The sequence below is a fragment of the Leptidea sinapis genome, chromosome 31 (assembly GCF_905404315.1).
Source record: "Leptidea sinapis chromosome 31, ilLepSina1.1, whole genome shotgun sequence".
Classification (NCBI taxonomy): Eukaryota; Metazoa; Arthropoda; class Insecta; order Lepidoptera; family Pieridae; genus Leptidea; species Leptidea sinapis.
In genome coordinates, this window is record NC_066295.1 from 7,423,560 (window position 1) to 7,446,448 (window position 22,889).

At 34.9% G+C, this 22,889-nt stretch overlaps 2 protein-coding genes across 2 annotated transcripts in view; both read right to left on the reverse strand.

Annotated features, from left to right (window-relative positions):
• The window catches only part of LOC126974079 (ATP-binding cassette sub-family B member 10, mitochondrial), a 220,971-nt gene that overhangs the window by 166,990 nt on the left and 31,092 nt on the right, over positions 1-22,889 (reverse strand). The gene's annotated exons all lie outside the window — the stretch shown is intronic.
• LOC126974082 (probable 4-coumarate--CoA ligase 1) lies at positions 722-22,881 on the reverse strand. Its single transcript, XM_050821487.1, has 9 exons — positions 22,538-22,881; positions 10,850-11,060; positions 9,453-9,599; positions 8,175-8,375; positions 7,221-7,329; positions 6,220-6,446; positions 4,784-4,962; positions 2,968-3,123; positions 722-1,715 (listed from the first exon to the last, which is right to left on the reverse strand). The coding sequence occupies exons 1-9, from the start codon at positions 22,790-22,792 to the stop codon at positions 1,434-1,436; spliced, it is 1,767 nt and encodes a 588-aa protein (XP_050677444.1). The 5' UTR covers positions 22,793-22,881; the 3' UTR covers positions 722-1,433.

The following is a 22,889-nucleotide window of genomic DNA, read 5'->3' on the forward strand; positions in this document are numbered from 1 at the left end:
CCTGCAACTCAATCTGTAATATCTTGGAAAGCATTCATTTAAATTACTTACATGCTGTGTGTGAAAGGCCACCTTTAATTAAGTAATTGGATAAGGATTAATGCTGTATTGCTTAAAATCGCTTCGTATACTATTTCTCGTGAAAAGTAAAGGATCAAAAATGGTTATTGTGGGTTATCCTAAAGAGATAGACTTATAGATGGTACCTATTGGCGGACTTTTTTGTAGACTTTTAATAATGTACTATATTGCAGTACATTATTTTGATCTATCTCTTGGGTTCAACCAGAGTTCCAGGCACCAACAGCTATTTAGTGCCGCTGGACAAATAAACGCAGATCGTCGGAGTAACCTGCTTGGTGAAAACGTTAAAAAACTACTTTTCTTTGCTTACAATATGAGACTATTTAATTACGATTACTAAAAGATAGGAGGCTCATTATTTACGAATACTAACTGTATTTTTTTTAAAATTATACATAACACTAAAATAATATTGTGTAAAAGTATTTGATTGTCCTACAAAATATACTTACTTAGGACTAAGACCGGAGGTTCGGTTTCGGCCGAAACTAGGGCTAAAATCGAAGGTTCGGTTTCGGCCGAAACTAGGACTAAGATTGAAGGTTCGGTTTCGGCTGAAAATCTTGTTTCGGTCGGACACTAGTTAAAATATAAAAGATTCGGTAATATTAAAAAAAAAAACAATAATTCAACTATTTTATTTAAAAAATAACACTAATAAAAATTATATCAAAACAATACCATAATATTTACACATTATTAAATAATCTATTAACTAATTAACAATTTTAAAACATAATTTATTTTTAATATTATTTACTTTGTTAAAATTGGCTGCTATCCGACAGAGTAATATAGGATATCTTATGCTTATATAAAACGTTAACAACCTAAAAAGTCTTAAAATTCCTTAATTGGAAATTTTCTCTAGTCCTCTATCAGCTTAGTTATTTCGTAAGTAGATGTATCTATCATTGTTAAGAATGGACAAAAGAGTCCTTGAATGGAGACCTAGTGGGAATATTAGATCACGGCACCAGATCCCGAGGTTCAGAAAGGATTCAGTCATAGAAACGCCAATGAAACGAAAAGGCCTGCAACAAATATAAGACCACTAAAAGGCCTTAATAATGACCTCATCAACTGCTTTATACACTTATGTGTATATATTTTTTTATATTAGGGCAAAAGAGTAGGTCACAGAGAACAGAAGCTAGCGAAAGTTCTTCGTTCATTTCTCACTTGCTTCGCCATACACACTCTTTCCATACCCTTTTCAGCAAGGTATATATTTCGCTGTCAATAGCTATGTGTGAACCTAGCTTAAAAAGTAGGCGTAGGTGCCTTGCCGGAATTCAAGGAGAGAAGAATATGTTCTGTGCGCAAAGGTGGGATGGTGAAAGTGATAATCACTTCATTTTTAACACCTTAAGCTCATTTCTCATGATTTTGCCAGCAGCATTCCGAGGTATGGCATCAAGGAAGACCACACCGCCTTCTAAATGTTTGTATCTCGTCAATTTCTGGGCAACTATGTCGTAGACTTGCTTCTCTGTGAGTTTCTGGTTCGGCTTGAGAACAACGAACGCCTTGGGGAGTTCCCCGGCCAACGAGTCAGGGACCCCAACCACTGCCACGTCAGCAACTGCCGGCTGTTCCATTATTACACTTTCTATCTCCGTGGGCGATACCTGTGGAATATTTTAGTGTTTTATTATTACTATTTATTTTATGAAAATAAGCGACGAGACGAGCAGGACTTTAGCTGATGGAAATTGATACGCTCTGCCCATTACAATGTAGGATTCTTGAAAAACCCAAAATTCTGTGCGGCATTACAATTGCGCTCGTCACCTTGAGATATAATATGTTAAGTCTCATTTGCCCAGTAATTTCACTAGCTACGTCGCCCTTCAGACCGAAACACAATACTGCTTTACGGCAGAAAAGGGCGCCGTTGTGGTACCCATAATCTAGCCGGCATCCTGTGCAAAAAGAAGTCACTCACTGGTAAATGCCCTCAGTCGCCTCTTACGACACCCTTGAGCCTAGGACTTCCCTATTCATTTTATGCCCCGGGAAAGCACAGGATTAGTAGGAGAATTAATTGTATCTGCAGTGTTCGTCCGAGGTAGTATTGCCACCATATTTCTTCTGCGTAACAAGTTCCAGTTCGGAGGTTTTGGATGCCAGTATAATTAATGGTTGGTGAAATGTCTTAAGTCTTAGCTAAGGTGACGGGCGTAGTGTGATATAATCGGGATGGAAGCAAGCTACGTTATTCCTTAGGTTGATACAAACGATACAAATGTATTGCGTTGCGACTCACATCAATTGGACGTAGTTAATTAGAAAAGACTGAAACCACACAAAGGCATTTTTGAGTTATAGGTTTTTGATGTTTCAGCTCCAAATTATCCTCATATAAATATAAAAAAAAGTTTCCATGTACATTTTAAAAATAGAGTTTTCAATACATTACAGATTCAACCTTCAGGAGTATGATGGCATACTTAACTCTATTTTGACCAAAGTGTGGTTTGAGTCCTTTCTGCTTAAACATGCCCAATTTAGGGCACGCGGATTAACATTTGGTGGATCATCTGCTCGTTCTGTCATGACTTCCACATAAAAGTGGATTAATACAAACACCCTGACGCCATATTATGATGCTTAAAAATAAAAGAATAAAATAGAGAATAGTAGTATATCATTCACAAGGGGGCTAAAAAATAGCTTACATTAAACAAATTTTTAATGTAAGCTATTTTTTATTCTGAATCTCGGGTTCAACTAAAATTGACTCTCAGAATTTCCTGAGCTGCGCTGCATTGTAACCGGCAGGACGTATCGCTTACCAAAGAATGTCTACCACCATGACGAAAAGACCAGTCTTTTCCTTTTCTTTTCCTCTTACTGAACTTGGTGGCAACATGTACAGACCTGGTTCCCTTTTACTTTGATAAGTTCCTTGGTCCTGTCAACGATGTAGAAATAATGATCCTCGTCGTAGTAAGCCACGTCTCCCGTGTGAAGCCAGCCGTCACTGTCTACTGTTTCCCGAGTCGCCTTCTCATTGTTCCAGTAACCCTTCATAACCTATAAACGTAATTTAAAACATTATTTTTAAAAGATATTTTCTTATGCAAGGGGACGATAAAAGAGCATACCATCTGATGGTAACTGCGGCCCAATCTTTATTGGAATACAAGGATCCAGAAGAGTCTTTTCGACATTCTAAGATTAGCATAAACGAAAATATGTATTCGGAATTCGTCAAACACATTGGTACTACGTTGCGGGCGAGGATCGAACTGAGGGCTCCGTGGTAAGAGTCTTCACCTCTTGCGACACTGACGCTTTATAACATAACTATTTAATCGAATAGTATTAATAAGTTACTTAATTACTGACCTAATAAATTATTATTTATAATACCTAGTAACCTTTAGTTTTATAGACCAACATCAAAAGTATGAGGTATTTTTCGTGTGGTGACAAGGTAGTTAAAGTATGTTTATTATGCATGTTTGAAGTCAGATTCTTTTTGTAAATGTTGTGCAGCAGATTCTACCTCGATTGCACGTTATTATCGATACAGAGGACCAAATCGCACTATACTATTACGAATATCATGCTGAACGTTATATTATAATGTTCGCGAGTGTTATAGAATTCGATAAATACCTACCAGCGTAAAGGAACCCACAACTCTGTTCGAGAACATTCGAGAGTAATCCTTAGATGTGTAAAGGCGCATTTGATTGATTGGGTCATTCATTAACTAAGCAATAAATGGGACAATCATTGCCATACCTTTAATAAGCGATTCATAAAGTTTGTTACGGGTAATCAGTAACCGTTTTTTAGAGAGTTATTAGTCAAAATAAATTGTGAAATTATGCTTGTTTATTCCTAACCCTGTGGTGAACTGGAACGTGGTTTTCGTTTACAAGACAATAGATTATATTTTAATCTAACTTGAGCACAATTTTATAGGCTTTAATTTATTTGCAAAAAATAAATAGTTAATACTATAAAATAAAGTTCCAATTGACTCCGACCGTGGGCTTTCTGATAGGAAAAGTCCCGTCAATATTGGTCCAAGCTTTTCGGAGAGTAGCAGGAAAAAATGTCTTATGATAGGTATTCCGGCCAACCAAGCTTTCATATATGCATTTAAAAAAAGCTTTGTTTTTTATCGTTAATAACTTCAAACTAGAAATATTAGGTAATGCGGATGCAGTGTATCTAAGTCTAAAACTCCATCTACGTTTATGCATGAGAATAGTAACAGAATAGATTTGAAGATATTGCTCAAATAATGGACTGTATTAAATAATTTTTTTAGACTAAGAGTATAGATATATATATATATATATGGCCACGGAATTGGCAATCGCTCGAGATTTCGAGGCCCAATATTCCGATACTAGGCGAGGGAAGTGTTGTCGAAGAGCGGTGATACGGCAAATGGGTTTTTTTTTGTGGTAAACGCGCAAACTTGAGTCTTCTGGGTGTTAAATTGGACAAGGTTCAATTTACCCCATTCCGCGACCTTCTCGAGAGAGGACTCGATAGAAGACACAAGTTTCTCCCGGCACTAGTCGACGATTTCCCGAGAGAGACCTGCATGGCCCGTGTATACGGCATCACCAGTGCTGTCGTCTGCATAGCAATGTATCAATGATATGTTGGAGGTGTATGCAGAAGAAACACCGTATAATTCTATAAATAGACAATTTTACAAATGTGAAACCTGAGGTCCTCTTAAGAACAGCTCTCCTGGTTCATGCGGCCCGAGACTTTGTCCCGTTGTTAACGAGACTATCCTAGCTTGTGTTGAGGGGATCACCTGCCCCGCCGAGCCCACCTTACTGTAAGGGTACACGTATGGAGTCAGTAACGTCACTGGCGAACTTTCTGTCATGCCGTAACCTGAAAATGGATTATCTTTAATTTAATGTATACATTTAGATAAATTTGGTTCATCATGGTAAATTTAGATTAGTTAACTTGCACATGTTGTAAACATTAAAGAAATTTATAGAAAAAATTGATTTCGCGACACGCCTGGCAGAAATTATTGTGTATAATGATATATACTTATGAAATAAGGAAATTTTATTTATATTTTATGTTCAGCACTCCATTTTTCGTAATCCAGTTGCGTGAAATTACCGCTCTTCCAAGGTAAAGAGATACAGCACACAGTTTGTATTCAATTATTTGTTAAACATATTTGAATACAGTTATTTATTCACTTGTATGTTTAAAATATTGAATTATATTATATACTAGCTGACCCGGCAGACGTTGTTCTGTATATAATAAATAAAATATTGTTTTTTTATGAATTTGTCAATAATATATCATAACATCAAGAATTACTTCGTAAAATATGCACCCTGCTGTCGTAATGAAATTGTTTCACAGCAGAACTGTCAAACCGTGTGTCGTAGAAATTATGTATGGACACATCAAAGGAAAAATAAATTTGTTGTTTTTATTTGATTCCGAGCATTTTCCTACTTATTCACCTTTTAAACCTTCTCTGGACTTCCACAAATAATTCAAGACCAAAATTAGCCAAATCGGTCCAGCCGCTCTCGAGTTTTAGCGAGACTAACGAACAGCAATTCATTTATTCAGTATGGATGCTGTAAGGTGTTTTCAGGTAGGTATAGATATCATTTCTTTTCATTACGAAATGTTTTTTTTTCTAAACACAGTCGGTATTGCTTGTGTTTACAGAACCAGCTTCACTTCGCTGTCCGCAGACTAACCTATTTAATATGGGCGATAGGAAGGCTCTATTTCTCTTTGGCCGTTATACTCCGATCGCAATATCTGATTTAAAAGAATTTGTATCAAATGATTAATTAAATACAAGTCGGAGAACAAAGTCGCTATAGCACGTGAACGTCGTAGGTACTATAGTATGATTAAAATTCAATTTCACGTCGCTGTAGGTAAATGGTCGCTACAAACATGGTCGTTATAAATGAAATCCACCAAGTATTTTAAACGATAACTAAATACCAGAGACAATAACAATATTTTTAAATTTAAACCTTTAACCGTTAATTGCAATTGCACTGCTGTTAATTGTTTTCCTCATCGTATGCCAAAATCTACGAAGTAAATTAAATTTTTACTATAATCGGTTGTTGAAAATTAAAGACAGACAAATACCTTGTAACAATCTAATTTGATCCTTCGTCTTCTCGGATTTAAGTAGGAACTTCTGCAGCATACTGTCTGTCGTAGGAGCAGCGCCGACCATGATAGTCGTGACAGATTGTAAATATTCCTTCTTTACAGCTGGATGGGTCGCCAGGAAGGCCAAAAGAGACGGAACAACGAATAGTGTGCTTGGTTTGTACTCTATAAGACATTTTATATAGTCTTCTGGTGTGAATCTGTAAAGAACGGTTCCAATTTTAAACATTGTCATCTAAGAAGAATAAATTTATTTAAATCGATCTTTTTACATATTGTGCATTGTCATTAAATTACAATAAGTAAGTACCTATTCGGTGACTCTCTTTTGAGAAAAATCAGTACGTTTAGATAATTTCAAATTATGCATTCCACACCCTGATAATTAAGTGTGAGATACTCCAAAATAGTTTGCGATGTAACTTTTATGCCCGTGATTAGACAATTAACTGATAGAGACTTATATAAATATTATTATTTAGTTATATTATCCTTTAGTTATTTTGATAGTATTATGTCGTGTGGTAAATATACCAAAGATCATAATAGTGGCCATCTTTGTGTGTCAGAAGAGGGCTATTCGCGCCATTTCTAACCTAGGTTCTAAAGAATCACTGATATCAAAATTTATAGAAGTAAACATTTTAACTGATGTATATCAATGTATTCTTAATACTGCTATGATCTTTTTGCAAGAAACTGTGATAATCATAATGTTAACACCAGGAACAAACATAAACTTGTTACTAAAATCGGTTACAGTAACAATAAATTCACTTTCCTTTTCTATCTTGTATCTCCCTTAGAGATGTTCTTCTCTTCTCTATCGCACGCTTTATTTGTATATACGCTAGTATATTGGAAGTCTATGCGCAACTCGCAAGTAGTGCACTTGCACCAGTTCCATCCACAGCTCAAGAACCGAAGTGAGACCTATAATATTACAACGCTTGCCATCTACTTAAATTACTTACTTAGGTATGGAGACTATGTGGTAACCCAAAACTAGATTATAATTCAAAATTCCATTGAAACCGTAGATATGGAAGAATGGCGGTACTGTCAATATTACGTCACCTTTACCTGAAACATAATAGAAAGTCAAAATCAAATAATATATTTTAAAATGGCTTGGTAAGTTATTTTTTTTTAATTCTACTACCAGCTCTGAGTTAAATACATAGCAAATTAAATAATCATTAATGATAGAGTATTAGTTTATTTTTTTACTGAATTGAGTTGGTGGTCTCGTTACCAAAGCTATACATTAATTAAAAAATAATTAAAATTAGCCATTTTATTGAGAAGATTCGGAAAGATGGCATTCTTAACTTTAATTTATTCGTCTTATAAGATATCAAAAACAGAATCAATATTAAAAAAAATAACTTCTTATATTATCATAATTTGTATACTAAATGTACACGCTAAATATGGCTAAAGTAATGAAAATATTGTATTATAATATTAAAATGTTATCATTTATAACTTTTTAAATAAAACCCAATAAAGCCTAATTTTATTAAGGAATGATAAGCTGCTGTAAAATAATATTAAATCCCTTAGGATGGATATATTTTTTATGCAATAAGGGACGAGACGAGCAGGATGTTGCAGGACCAGCTAATGGTAATTGATACGCCCTGCGCATTACAATGCAGAGCCGCTCATGATTCTTGAGAAACACAAAACTTCTGAATGGCACTACAACTGCGCTCGTCACCTTGAGACTTAAGATGTTATGTCTCTTCCCAGTAATTTCACTAGCTACGGCGCCCTTCAGACTGAAACACAATAATGGTTACACATTACTGCTTTACAGCAGAAATAAGTAGGCTTACAGAAATATTTTCTTTATATTTATCGCAGTCTAAATTGGATGCAGAGAAGAACCGTGGCAGCTTAAAAAACTAGTATATAGCACCAACCTTTTTCCCCGTCGTACTTCATAAACTTGGGCACCTGGATTTGTTTTAAGTTGGTAACCAGATTTCTATGGGATAGCATGACGCCTTTGGGCATTCCAGTAGTTCCGCTAGAGTACGGGATGAGACACAGCTCCTCACAGCCAACTGTTGGTAGGTCTACCTTGTGCTCTGTTATCAGAAGCGACTGAAGACCATGTATACCTGTCATAAATAATAAATCGTATGTTTAGATGTTTATAATTGTTTTACAGATCCTATTGTGTCTCAGCGACGTGGAGCGCGTCATTTACTTCCCTGAAATACAGCGAGGGGGCCACTTTTGGATATCTATGAGTATGAATAAATTATATTTGATATGTAAATAGGGTCATACTTCTGATGAATCAGGATCATCTCAAGCTGCTTTCGTATTTTTTGCGATCTGTCTAAAGCATTTGATTGTTTGCATCACGACATATCAATTTAATCAACAAGTTTTATCAGTACAGCATCAGGAATGTGTCTCTATGGATCTTATTGCAATCAAAGAAACACAATACAAAGATTCAACGAAAGTGAAAATATGATCTCCGGGATTCATATTTAATGTGAGAGTACCACAGGGCACTATATTTGGTCCATTATTTTTCATTATTTTATTATACATCTGCCCTATCTCCGTCGCTTGACGTTACGTCAATCGAACTTTCTTCCATGAATGCAACGTGCATCGAACTTCCTTGCGTGGTGTTTCGAAGTCGATACCATTTCATTGGTATCTCTTTACAACAAAAAAGACCGGCAGTGTTTCTGTAATAATCTGTTGTTATAACAGAGTATCAGCAGTAGGGATCACTTACCATCAAGGAATTGCATACTATAGTCCGTGAACGATTCCAAAAAATTCCAATAGTTACTATCCTATCTTCAAGCATTAGATTGGCCTTTCCATATTTTTTGTTCATTAATTTAGCTTAGGTAACGGTGTGGATATGAGCAATAATACCATTGACTGTAGTTATCCATGCACCGGGGTTAATATCACATAGCATCCAGCTATTTGATTGATTGTATATCAGCGTTTTGATGAATATAACTTACCACTGCTTTTAACGCGAAAATTGTGTCAGCAAATATTTAAAACTAAAAGTTAAATAATAATTCAAAATTCTATACGCAACTTTTAAAAATTTAGATCCTGTTCATCTGGTGTCCAGTATGCAATATCAATGTGTGTTAGTTTCGTTTATGGGTAGAACCCGGCATGAATCTTGAGTGATATGATTCAGAAAAATTCACCTTTTACTTTATCATCTGCGCCTCCAACCCATATAGTTCCTTTATAGTCCTTTAGAGATTTGGAAACTTCTAGAGCAATCGGCATAAACATTTCAATCGTAGCGATTGCTTTAACGTGACAGTCGTTGAACTGACGGCGGACTTCCTCTGTGAAAAGGAAAGTATTCAGTTTCAATACGAGTATCAATTATCTATGATACATTTAGTTCAAAATCTTATAACTATATTTACAATACTATGACTACATAAAATTAAAACTATCATTACGTGGAAGCGTACCAATTATACTGGCAGCATTTCCGCGTTGGATAGCTGGGCTGCTTTAGTTTAAAATAGAGTGAACGGGCCGCACTCTATCTTCTAATACCGGCAAAAGCTTTTTTTCTGATTTTGAAGTGCGTATAACGCGGTGGCGGTGATAACTTCTTGACAATTGCATCAGCAGTATTCATGCGTTTGGTAATGGCGGTGGTAACCACAGAACACGTAAAAGTAGTCACCGTCGTTAATTTTGTTTTAACTTCGAACACTGCAGAAATCCACAAGTTAACACGTTAACACGTGATCCACGTTTCACAGCCTATGTGAACATATTTCTTTCGTCAAAAAGACGTGTCTAAAGGTTGGTGAAAAGTAGTCTGCCATGTCATTTCAAATCTCAGCTCGAACTACTCTGATGAGTAATCAAAGAACAGTCTTGCAAAGAACAAAGTGCTTTTAAGACGGCGTTTTTCATGTCAAGTAATGATACATATTACTATTTTTTTATCTCTATATACCCTTGAAAGGGACTGATAACGTCCTGTTTGAAGATTATGATTATGAGAAGTGACAACACAAGAGCAAGAATTTAAGTTTACTTTAATATTGTATGGTGTATCCAAACCATGCTTCAATGGCGTACCCGTGAGTTTCATCGTCATGATTACGCTCGTCACCTTAAGACACGATGATAAGTCCTATTACCTCCGTAATGTCAATAGCTACGACGCCTTTCTTAAGAGTAAAATATTATAATGCTTGCAGACAACTGCTTGTTTATAAATTGCTCAAATGGTTTTTCTAGTATTGAAAGATTTGTCGTCGAGGGCCGATTAGTGTTGTGCATCGTGTGTGCTGGTGATATTGTCCGCGAGATCTACAAGGATGTTCGTGTGGTCTTACCACTCATTAGAAAGAGATATGCCCCACACCTGATACCAACCGGTAGAAGTATGGTGGAAGTGAACTGAAAGTTTCCAGCCAAATTGTATTACAATTACATTTATTTAGCGGTAAACGCCACTTCCCGAGGTGTCATTAATGTTATAGTAGTTAGAACAGTTACTATCGATCTGATGGGCGATCGGTGAAGTAAAAACTTAAAGGTAGGTGCAGTATGTCCCATAAACCCTTACCTGCTGTATACAATGGGTTAGCAAAAGTAACCACAAGGCCGGCTCTCATAGCACCATGGATGAGCACGACAAATTCAGGAATATTTGGCAGGATGAGGCCTATCCGATCTCCCGGTGACAGCTTCAGGTGTCCAATTAGCGCGTGCGCACATTTCTCCACCATAACTCGCATCATTCCATATGGGTAGGAACGGCCGGAAGCACCACATGTCTGGTTATATATTTATTTATTTATACAGATATATCAATTACAGTACATAATATTATATATTTGTATATTCTCCTCGCCTCTTACGGGCCAAGTGTCTCGACACCTAACAGCACAAGGATGTAAGACTCACTGAGACCGACATATTTGCGACGCTTGCTGTCTTCGGCAGTCGAAGCAGCAGCCCCAGACCCAACTTAATTTAGTTACAATATATCGTAGTATCGTACAACCAAATTTATAATTTAATAACCTGAGAGTTCGCTTCCCTGTCTGAGGTATCATTAAGAAAATCTTTTATGTTATAGTAACCTTTACCATACAATCGTTTTTTAACTATTCTTTTGAAGTTAGTACATTAATCAATGCTGTGAATATATATTACAAATATTCACAGCATTGATTTATGTTGCTACCAATATAATAACTAAGTATAAATAACATGCTTTCAAACGGCTTACGGGCTGAATTTTACAGGACTGAAGCCGGCACCGCTGCTTAAGTGTTCGTAAACAAAATCTTCTTTTTTTAGTTTATTAGAAGATGATATTTGACCAGACTAGTTATAATTCAGGCTAAGCTATATGCAAATGACAGGAGTCTACAAATGAACCTTGACGGGAAATACCTGACAAGGAACACTAATAATGTCGGACAGGCAAGCGGCATTCATAACATTAACTTCCTACACAGTAACCTCACAATCAGAGTGGGAGTGTAAGATGAAACTCCGCTATCTAATCGTATCAAGGGCATTCAGTTAAACAATTTGTTATTTAAATGTGATATCCCAGCAGAATTAAGTTTGTAACCAAAACTCATGGTCGATGCGGGGCTCGAACACGCGCCTCTCAGGTTCCGCCCGAGCGCTCTGACCAACTGACACAACCGTTCGAGTGACGCATCGATCGCTAGTCTTTGTGTCTTATTCAACTCTCGGTTTGTGGCTATATCACTATAAAATAACTGTTTAGATTTGAAAGAGCGACATCTCAAGTCAATTTCCTTATATGTAATTATTGGGGTTAAGCAGGCTAACAACTGTAATGTAGATCCAATAGATGGAGCCACAACCTGAGAGTTAAACAAGACATACCAAGATCTACGTTCGATGCGTCACACGAACGGTTGGCTCAGTTTGTAAGAGCGCTCGGACGGAACCCGAGAGGCTGGGTGAGGTGGGTTCCAGTCCCGCATCGTTCATAAATTTTGGTTACAAATTTAATTTGCATAATTAATCCCAGAAGTGTGTGTCGGCCATTATTAGCATAAAAGAAAACGATATAGCTAAGGAAAGGGCTCGTCACGGGAGTCGAAGGCGTGCTGGATCTCCTTTAAACCCCTAACCAACAGCCTCTGAACGAACCAGGACAGTGAAACAGCTATTTATTGTATCTCGGTACTGGGCAGTTGGAAAGCTCTTGTGCAACTACAAATTTAGCAGGCCAAGGTGTGCGTAAACAAATACGGAACCTCACAGGTTCTGGCCTTTGAAAACTGAACGAAAACTTAGTCTAACCGGGGCATAGTGAATCCAGCTTATGCTATATGCAGCGTGTGTGTTATTATACCTCAATCCCCTGAGATTTGTAAGTCTCTTAAATTTTTTATTTTATTTTAAATCTTAGTAAGTAAGTATATCTAATATTTCAAAAAATTATTTTATTTATTTATTTATTTATTTATTAAAGCACACCACATCATATACAATACAATTTTCTTAATCTAATGTTACAATTAGTAGTTCTAAAGTATACGACAATTATGGTGAACATAAAAATTACAAAAAATACTCCCTAAATACTTCTGAAAAATAGAACTTATACTATCTAAACTATAATAAAAACAAAAAATAAAAAATGAAAGTACAAATTATAACTTTAACTTATTAAAATAATGAAGACGAAAAAAAAGAAAAACTACTTATTTGACAAATGCGATTGAGTACGAGCTAAGTGTTTAACAACATTTTCTTTAAACCTGACCAGCCCACCACCGAATATATCAAGTTCTGAATTGGTATCGTTTAACTTATTGTACTCGCGAAGAATTCGAGCGAGAGGCGCCTGAACTCCCAGGTTGGTTTTTACAGAAGGAACTTGGAAGATTCTCTTGATTTTGAACCTTGGGAATAAATATGGGACAGTAAGGTTAATATTCTGCAAGAGATTACTACATTGTATTTGACCGTTTAAGAGTTTGTACAAAAATATTACTCCGGAAAGAGTTCTCCGATCGAGCAATGAAATCATATTAAATTTCCTGAGGCGCTGATGGTACGGGTGTCAATGAGAGAATCCAGTACTAATGTATGCAAGGTGTCGTGTGAATACTCTCGATGCGTTGCGAATGGATCGTATATAGGGGATTCCATATAATACTACCATATTCGATATGACTGCGCACTAGAGCGTTATATAGAATTGTTTTCGTTTTGGAGCCGAAACAATTCGAGTTTCGCTTTAGAAATCCTAACATTCGTGCGGATGTGGTAACTACTTTATTAACTTGTGCAATAAACGTTAGTTTGCTATCAATAGTTACCCCCAAGTCACGAATTTCCTGCACTTCTTTTAATGGTGCGCCATCGAGCTCATACACTGTAACAAGCGTTTTTTTTTTCTAGTGTACTTAATATGAAAACATTTGCTTGCATTTAGGATCATACCATTTAATAGGCACCAATCTTTTATACTATTGAGATCACTTTGAACAAAAGCAGCCTCAGAGGCAGAGTTGATAACTTTATAAATTTTTAAATCATCGGCGAAGAGAGATGCTTTACAATATTTGATATGATTCCTAACGTTAACGTAAAATTTATATAACTCTTACGGCAATTACATTTTTTACCCCTATCAACAATTCGCAAAGCTGCTAATGCCTGCTGTTATTTTCGAATAAACATAAAAATAACTTGATGAACTTGAGGCAGTGCCGGATTAACCACATAGGAAGAGAACCAATTGCTAGGCAGCCACGTAACCCGGAGTCCCTCATCCAGGTTCCGGCTTATCGTTATAGTTCAAGTGAAATTGATAAAGTGGTACATATTACATACTAACCACATACAATTGACAACCAAGTCCAAATTTTGCCATATCGTATTTTAGCCGAAGATCAAGACCAAAAGTCGTCTTTCTTTAGAATGCGCAATATCGCAAGCGAAAAAGAGATAACTCTAATTGCTAATTGCTTCGTATTTGTATAGAAAAAATACAGTTAATTCATCAGATATGATTTTTTACCGTACACCGTGATTTATGCCTAAATTACGATTCCTTCATGAGTTCATGTAGTAAAAGCTATAAAGTAGTAAAACTGCATTGAAATTAGGTAGATAATGTGTCATTGATTTAAAAAAAAATAATATTGATTATAATATATAGCCACATTGATGATATCAATTATTTATACATAAAATATTAACAAAAAAAGTGTGTGTATAAGTTATACTTCTTTGGCGTATGGAAAAATAAATCAAATTTTAACAAATAGTTAAGATCAAAGATAGTATAAACACTCAGCATTTAAGGTTAATTTAACAAGTATAGAAAATTTTATATTTTTTTTTATTTATGTATAAAATTTGTTAATATACCAGAAATAAAACAAAACGAAAAAAAAATATTTTTTAGATAATAATGTAATAATTTTTAATTAACGATGTAAATAAATTATACATACCGACAATGAACCTTAAATCTATAAATGCACTCAAAACAGTTAATTCAAATCAGTTTTATCACTAATATTCAATATATATAGATATACTAATAAATTATTAGTAAATACTATCACCGTCGTATATGAAATTGATTTAATAAAAAAATCAAAATAATATTTATTTATTCACACTGTTTAATTGTACTGTTACAAAACACGTGTTCTAAATAAAAAAATACTAGAATATACAACTTGAACATAGTTATCGATTTTCATGCCACCTAGAACTAACTTCACGATGTAGAATTCAGGTGTCGGATGGCGCGCGCATCGTAAAAATTCACTCTCATCATTTTTCTCCATCGCGCTAAAAGAAGTATAACTTCAAAAACATACAGACAGCAAAACAAAACCGAAAGGTATCTACAGTAAGGGTCCCATTTTTACAATTTTACTAACGACGGCTCCCAAAAAGTTTTAAGATTACAATTATTATTTTTTGTATCTTATATATTATTTATGAATGTCTTTTTGTTGAGGGTCTGTTACACAGTGGGGGTGAGTGAGGGGTTGTTATACAAGAAGTATTGAGTATTAATTTTTTAACATTTACACGCGCTTGCTTAATCCGTCACTGATGACAGTTGGTCCACGTTGTTCATCTATGTCGTCCGTTATAGATACAACAGTAATGACGCATCACTGAGTTTATTTTTACTCTTTGGGGTTTTACAATGCCAGGCAAAGTTTTACAATGAAACGTAGTATATTCCTCGCAAATTAAGTTTGGGACGAAGCTTGTCGTTGTTTGTGCATGCTTAACAACTTTTAATGTGATCTTCACTGATGCTTTAGATTATATATATATCTATAATATGATTACAAGGCCCTTATAACCACCACTGATTGATTAAAAAGAAAGTTAAGTTCATTGAAACAATATGTTGAATCTACGCGGGCAAACGCATGTAATTTTTAAATCTATACTAATATTATAAAGCTGTAGTGTTTGTTTGTTTGTTTGTTTGAACGCGCTAATCTCTGGTACTACTGGTCCGATTTGGATGATTCTTTCAGTATTGGGTAGTCCATTTGTCGAGGAAGGCTATAGCCTTATAGCCTTATAGCTTATATACAGCCTATAGGCTGTTTTTCAAAATTAGGGATCCGTAATAAAATTGCTATTTTGTAACACAAGGTGTAAAATCGAAGACCTATTATTTGCGTGCGCTGCAAAAACTATTGACAATAGAAGAAAATGATGTACAGGCTATAATATAGGCAATATTTTATTACTTAGAAAACTATCGCGTGAATTATACATTATACGGCATAACAACGTTTGCCGGGTCAGCTAGCTATTATATATCAATTATATTGTTACTTGTATTTGTAAAAACACAACACAGAACAACAAATAAGATAACAAAATATACAGACATAACAATAACAATTAATGTATTAATTCAACAGATAAGCGTTGGTTAACGGTTAACGGATATTAATTAAAAAATATATTGGTGTCGTGTTCTGAATTAGATTGTGTTGTTTATATATAGCAACAATCCAACTAAAGAAACATTTAACAGATATTTCACATCTCTTTTTTTGATATTTATTTTCGTAGAACATATGCTAAATAAAGAGATGAAACTTGTATACGTAGGGAAATCGTGCTATTATTTATGCATTGGTATAATAAGCAAAAGAACTACGTAAGATGGGCAGGCTCTGCCTCAGAGGAGTACGGGCTGGAATGCTCTTCAGCCTGTATGTCAACCGACTGATAGATGAGCTTAGCAGCTCCGGAGTCGGGTGTCATATTGATGGAGAACAATACCAGCTACGTAGACGATACGGTGCTGCTGAGTCCATCGATTGGTGCTTTACGAAGGCTACTAAGAATTTGTGAGTCCTATACGGTGGCGCACGGGCTCAAATACAACGCGAAAAAGAGTGAAATAATGATTTCCTGGCCGGATCAAAAGCGATACACATTCGTTCCGACATTCAGCTTAGTTATGTGGTACAGCACTAAATAAAGTTAAGCAAGTGAAGTATTTGGGTCACTGGGTTACCTCAATGACAATATGGATATAGAAAGAGAGCGCAGAGCGCTGTCTGTCCGATGCAGGTTTTCACGATGCACGGAGACTGTTCAAGTTGCGCTTTTCAAAGCGTACTGTCAGTCTTTTTAAACCTACAACCTATGGGTTAACTATACACTGCGGACATACAGCGATCTGCGTGTTCAATACTATAACGCGTTCCGGGTGCTGATGGGACTGCCGCGCTACTGCAGCGCCTCCGCTATGTTTGCGGCAGCTCACACAGTAGGCTTTGCGGCCATCATGCGCAAGCGGTGCGCTTCTACCATGCGCCGCATGCGCGACAGTCTCAACACCATACTGCGTACGCTATCGGACCGGTGGGACTCCCCGATGCTGGCTCGTTGGATACGGGTGCACGCAGTCGTATAGTTATTTACCGTCATCATCGGGAAGTCTACCCGGACCAGTCTGTTATTTTATTTTATTTATTTTAATATGTGATTTAATAAGTTATTACTAACACTATTTTGTAAGTTTGCAAATTGTTATAACAAATATGGATGTAATCTCATGTATGAATTAATCCGAAATAAATGATAGACAATATATGCACTAAAATACTAAATATTAAGTACCTTTTATATACGCAGTAAACACTCATTTTTTCTTAAGATTTTAATCATCTAAGAAAATATGTGTTAGATAGTAAAATATTGTATAGGTACGTGAATATGACGCCATTTATCAATATTTGTCATCGCCCATAGGGACTGAGTCAGTTCGACTGACCAAAAGCAAAATACTTCACTTACTCTACGCTAGTATACATAATCAGTTTATGGATTTTTCTTTTGCAACGCTTGACGCGTAGAATACTTAAATAAAATTTCAAAATAACACAAGTATTGACTGACTGATTTGGACAGCAAAACTTAGTACCTACTTCCACAAACTATGGTAAATATTCAAAACTAAGTCCCTTTAATATATTATCAACCTACTCAATGAAATTCCGTATCTATTCATCTATTTCAAAACAGTTTTATTTACACTAGATTGTAACACTTACAAGTAAGTAGGTACATCTTGTGATAACTATTATAGATACCGTTTATTTGTATACTTGTTAGCATATTCAACCAACAATTATTACTGTTACGTAGGTTTATCTTTATGTAACATGCTAATATATATAGAAGACTTTAAAGTTTGCATAATAAACTAATTGATTGATAAAAAAGTATAAAAAAACATACGAGAACGAATTTTATTACTTATTGTCATAAATGTGTGAAAGTGACCTACTTTCGTGTAGAAATTGTTCAATTATGTACTTATTTTTGTAATTTAAATTTGTTTTATATATACTAGCTTTAAAATTATAAAAAAAAACTTTGTAGTTTTTATTATACCTGCATATTTTAAATAGGTTATTCTAGGTAATCAATACGTACAATATTTAGAAATCACCGCGTAGGTTAAAACGTAGTGATTATATTTTCTTTGGCGTAGGCACCTAAAATAATATATGAAATTAGGTACTTATACGTAAGTCTAACAGATTAATTATTATTAAAATAGTTTGCATTAATTTTAGTTATTTATTTACGTGCCTCAATAGGGCTATTTCGGTCAACGGATCAGCCTAGCTATCCAACGCGGAAATGTTGCCAGTGCTCTCGGTACACTTCCACGTAATGATACGTTTTACTTCATGAAATCATATTAAGTTGGTATTGTAAATATAGAAGCACTTTTAATTTGTAAATAAATCAAAAACAAATGTAATAAAATTCATACGATGGGAATTGGACATCTGCAATACTACCTACATTTCAAAAGATGGCCTAATGTTCAGTTTGAATAACACGTATCGGTTGAGAAACACTGCAGCTGATAGATAGAATTCAGGCGAGGTGTCGCCCTTGAGGTCATGTGTCACGCGCGGACCACTGAAGATCAACGTTGCAACACAGTAGTTGTGTTGGAACACATTCTGAGTGGCTCCTTTTTTAAGCACTACACGTTTTTTTTTATATTTTAAGTTGCTTCATTTTCATTATTTGTGTGTGTGTCTATATTAATATTTTTCTTTCTTTAATATCATTAACATAGCGCGGGTGGAATTCGAATCTGCCAAGAAGTTCGGCTAATGGTTTTACCCAGAGAGCCCTTTAATTTATACGGTAGAAGATGTAAAGAGACCCACATCGGTCAAATGGAAGGAGCTGGTATTGGGAAGCCCTGTCCAGTGAAGAGTATGTACAGTTCTATATGTGAGGCCTATGAATTGAAGTGGATATCTACTGTGGTTCCTTACTCACCAGACCAAGTTTTTTACAAGCCAATACAGCCTCAGGTGACAAGAAGTCAAAAGTAACACCTTTACTCAAAGCGGGAGATAAAAGGGATGTTAACAACTATCGACCAATCACACTCATTTCTATTATCTCAAAAATTTTTGAAAAGATACTGCATAAGCGATTAACATATTTTTTAACAAAACATAATATCATTTTGGAGGAACAAAATGGTTTCCAAAAAGGAAAATCAACAACTTTAGCGTGTTTTTCGCTGATAAAAGAAATATCGGAATACATGGACACAAAAATTCCAGTAACATCAGTATTTTTTGATATGAGCAAAGCTTTTGACAATGTTTGTCATGAAAAACTATTAGATAAATGCGCTTAATATGGTATTCGAGGTCTAGCAAATGACTGGCTTAAAAGTTATCTTTCAAACCGCACTCAATACGTTGAAATTGCTAAATTAAATAATAAAGAAGAAGTAATACCTTATCGATCAGAACTTCGACTTTAAACAAAAGGTGTACCACAAGGAAGTATATTGGGTCCACGTCTATTCATAATCTACATAAACGACTTACCTAGCATTACTACTTATAACTGTACACTTTTTGCTGATGACATCTCTATTGTAATTAAATGTAACAATGAATTGACACATATGTCAATTCATTGTTACATTTAATTGTTTTATTATTTTTTTATTAATTTCTATGTCATAATATAGAAATTAATAAAACAATAAAGGACACAATTGAATGGCTTACTGAAAATAACCTGACTGTAAATATAAAAAAAATGTATATGCAGTATTATAATAAGAATGGGAAAGGAAAAGATATTAATGTTAATTATCATAATGAGAATATTAAAGAAGCACAACTTGTAAATTTTCTTGGTATTACTTTAGACAGCATCTTGTCCTTCAAGTCACATGTTGACAAAATTAGCAAAAAAATTAACCAACATGTATTTGTCCTCAAACGCGTATCAAAAACAATAGGTGAAAAAACAGTGCTAATGGCATATCATGCATTCGTGGTTTCAGCTTTAAGATATGGATTGGTCATATGGGGCAACTCGGTGAGCATAGGGCATTTATTTATTGGACAGAAAAAGTGTACCAGGGTGGTTTGTGGAGCCGGCCCCCTAGGTTCTTGTCGACCGCTATTTAAAAAATTGAAAATTCTATCGCTGCCATGCCTATACATTTATAAGATAAGCCTATTTGTTCAAAAACATATGTGTGATTTCTATACAAAAAAAGCCAGAAGGTTTTAAACACAAGGTATCCAAATAAACTTATAATGCCCTTCTGTAGAACTGCATCTTTTAGTAGAAATTGTTACAGCATGTCTGAGAAAATATATAATAAATTGCCCAATGAATTTAAAGATTTACCTTTCAAAGTTTTTAAAAGAAGACTGCATCAGAGGTTAATAAATAAGTGCTTCTATAGTTCAAATGAATTTTTCAATACAATATGAATAAGTCTATTTGATAATAATACATGTAAATTAATATACTTTTATGACATTTGTTAATATTATACATAGGTACTAAATTAATTATTAAGTTATTTACGCCTTATATTATAATATCTTAAAATTTTAATTTTATAAAAGTTTATGATATCATTGTGAAATCCGACATGTTTCGGTATAACAGTAGTGTTTAGACAATTTTGTAACATATTTGCATGTCATTTGACGAAACATATTGGATTATCAATAATATTATGTTAACAATTTAAGTACAATGTTTCCTGCAAATAAAATTTCATTTCAACAAAGTGCACCTTAGTGGACATAAAAACTACCTATAGGACAATTCTAAAACCGCGATGAAACGATCAATGGAGACTTAAGAATGAACGGAAAAACCTGTATGTGTATCTTCAGCTGAATTGGGAGTCGATTTATAAGTTTCTAGTACTCGAATTGAAGTCGAGTCATTACTTTCATAGTATTTACGACAAGTAAATATGAGTCAAATTCGCAAAAGTACGGATAAATAAACAAGACTTTCTGTGATGGGAATATTGGGCTATTGAGCTTTGAGCTAGAAGACTGTACTTTTTATTATACCAATTTATTCATAAAAGTACAGTAATTAATACTATTTTATCAAGCGACAAATAAGATCTTGTTCTTTTTGTACAACAACCCGGCTACTTGTTTGTGTTCGTGAACCTGTTCGCATGTCGCATGTAACTTTAATGTCAATGTACTTGCTCTTTAACAATTACCACTCACAAAACCGTCTACGCATAGTCTTGGCACTTTAAAAATATTTGTTATAAAATCATCATTTTATTTGTAAGCAAGGTTACTTACATATATTGTAAGTAGGTATCTACCATACGACGACCATGACGACCCATATAGCCGAATGGTTAGTGACCCTGACTACTAAGCTAGAGGTCCTGGGCTCGAATCCCGGAAGGTGCAATCATTTTTATGATGAATATGGATGTTTGTTTCCGAGTCATGGATATTTATATGAATTTATGTATGTTTAAGTAAGCATATTGTATTAAATATATCGTTGTCTTGTACCCATTGTACAAGCTATGCGTAGATTGGGGCTAGATAATTTGTGTAAAAGTGTGTTAACATAAGTCAGAAAATAACATAATAATAATAATATAAAAATAAACGCTTTAAACCAACTAGCTGAAAGAATTTTGGCACCAGAAGCAAATCCAGCGTCCATGTTTATTTATAAACAAGTAGATACAAAGATCAAAGTTCGCTTCAATGTTTCCTATGGTTATGTTAAAATTATCAGGTTTACCTGTTTTAACATGCACGTTTTAAACTGCTCTACATAATTTGTAATTGAAAACGACAATGTGTTACATTTGTCGAAGTTAAATACGAGATTAAGGGAGTGATGCGTCGGTCAATTTACGTCACTGACCTAAATATTGAAATAATTCAGCAGTATGTGTGTTTTAATGTGATATTATTATTATTATTGTTTATTATTAGTCTAGATCTTCAATACGACCTTTAAATATAAGTTCAATGTTGTTACTGTTAAGATTGTCTCGTACTTTGTACCCTTCGTCGTCATTAGTAGTTAAGTATATCTTATATGCACTATCTACTAGATTTGTAGTTCTTGTGCCCTTTGAACGTTCTAATAAATTTACGCATGTTATATATATTTCTGATTTATTCCAGGTAGGAGCTGTTATCCACCTACCTAAAAGATTTTCAGCAACAAAATTCCGCTCATATACCTAATCTGTGTTGCCCCTTTTTGTATCGGTTTATGTTTTATCTTCACCCAGAATATAGGGCCCAGCTAAAAAATACTCCTTCGACTACATAATTTTAGAAACGCGAAGCATTAATTCCTACTACCAATTGTCCGAAACATTTCTTTGTTTTTATATTTATATTATTTTTAAATATTACAACACAGACAAATGTTGTTAATTACTTACCACGCATGGCGAATCTGACCATAATTCTATATCTTTAAAAACATAGTCGGTCAAAGTTTCACTTCCCACTTTAATCTCACCGTATGGTGAATTTAAACAATTATTTTCCAAAACAGGTGCGGTCTGGGTCGCAAAGCACCTGGGATATCTCTTCAAAAAAGTAGTTTTCCTTTTTAACTCACTATTTTCTAACTGGCTTGATAGATTTTTTAAGACTTGGCGCGCAAAACTGCCGCGAAGAAATTTCAAAGACATCGTTTGTCGGCGTGTGATCCGCGCCGTGCTATTGCGTAGAAAATGCCGTCTAGCTAGCTGTTCAATGTCTCACTGAACAAGATAATGTTTTGGCGCG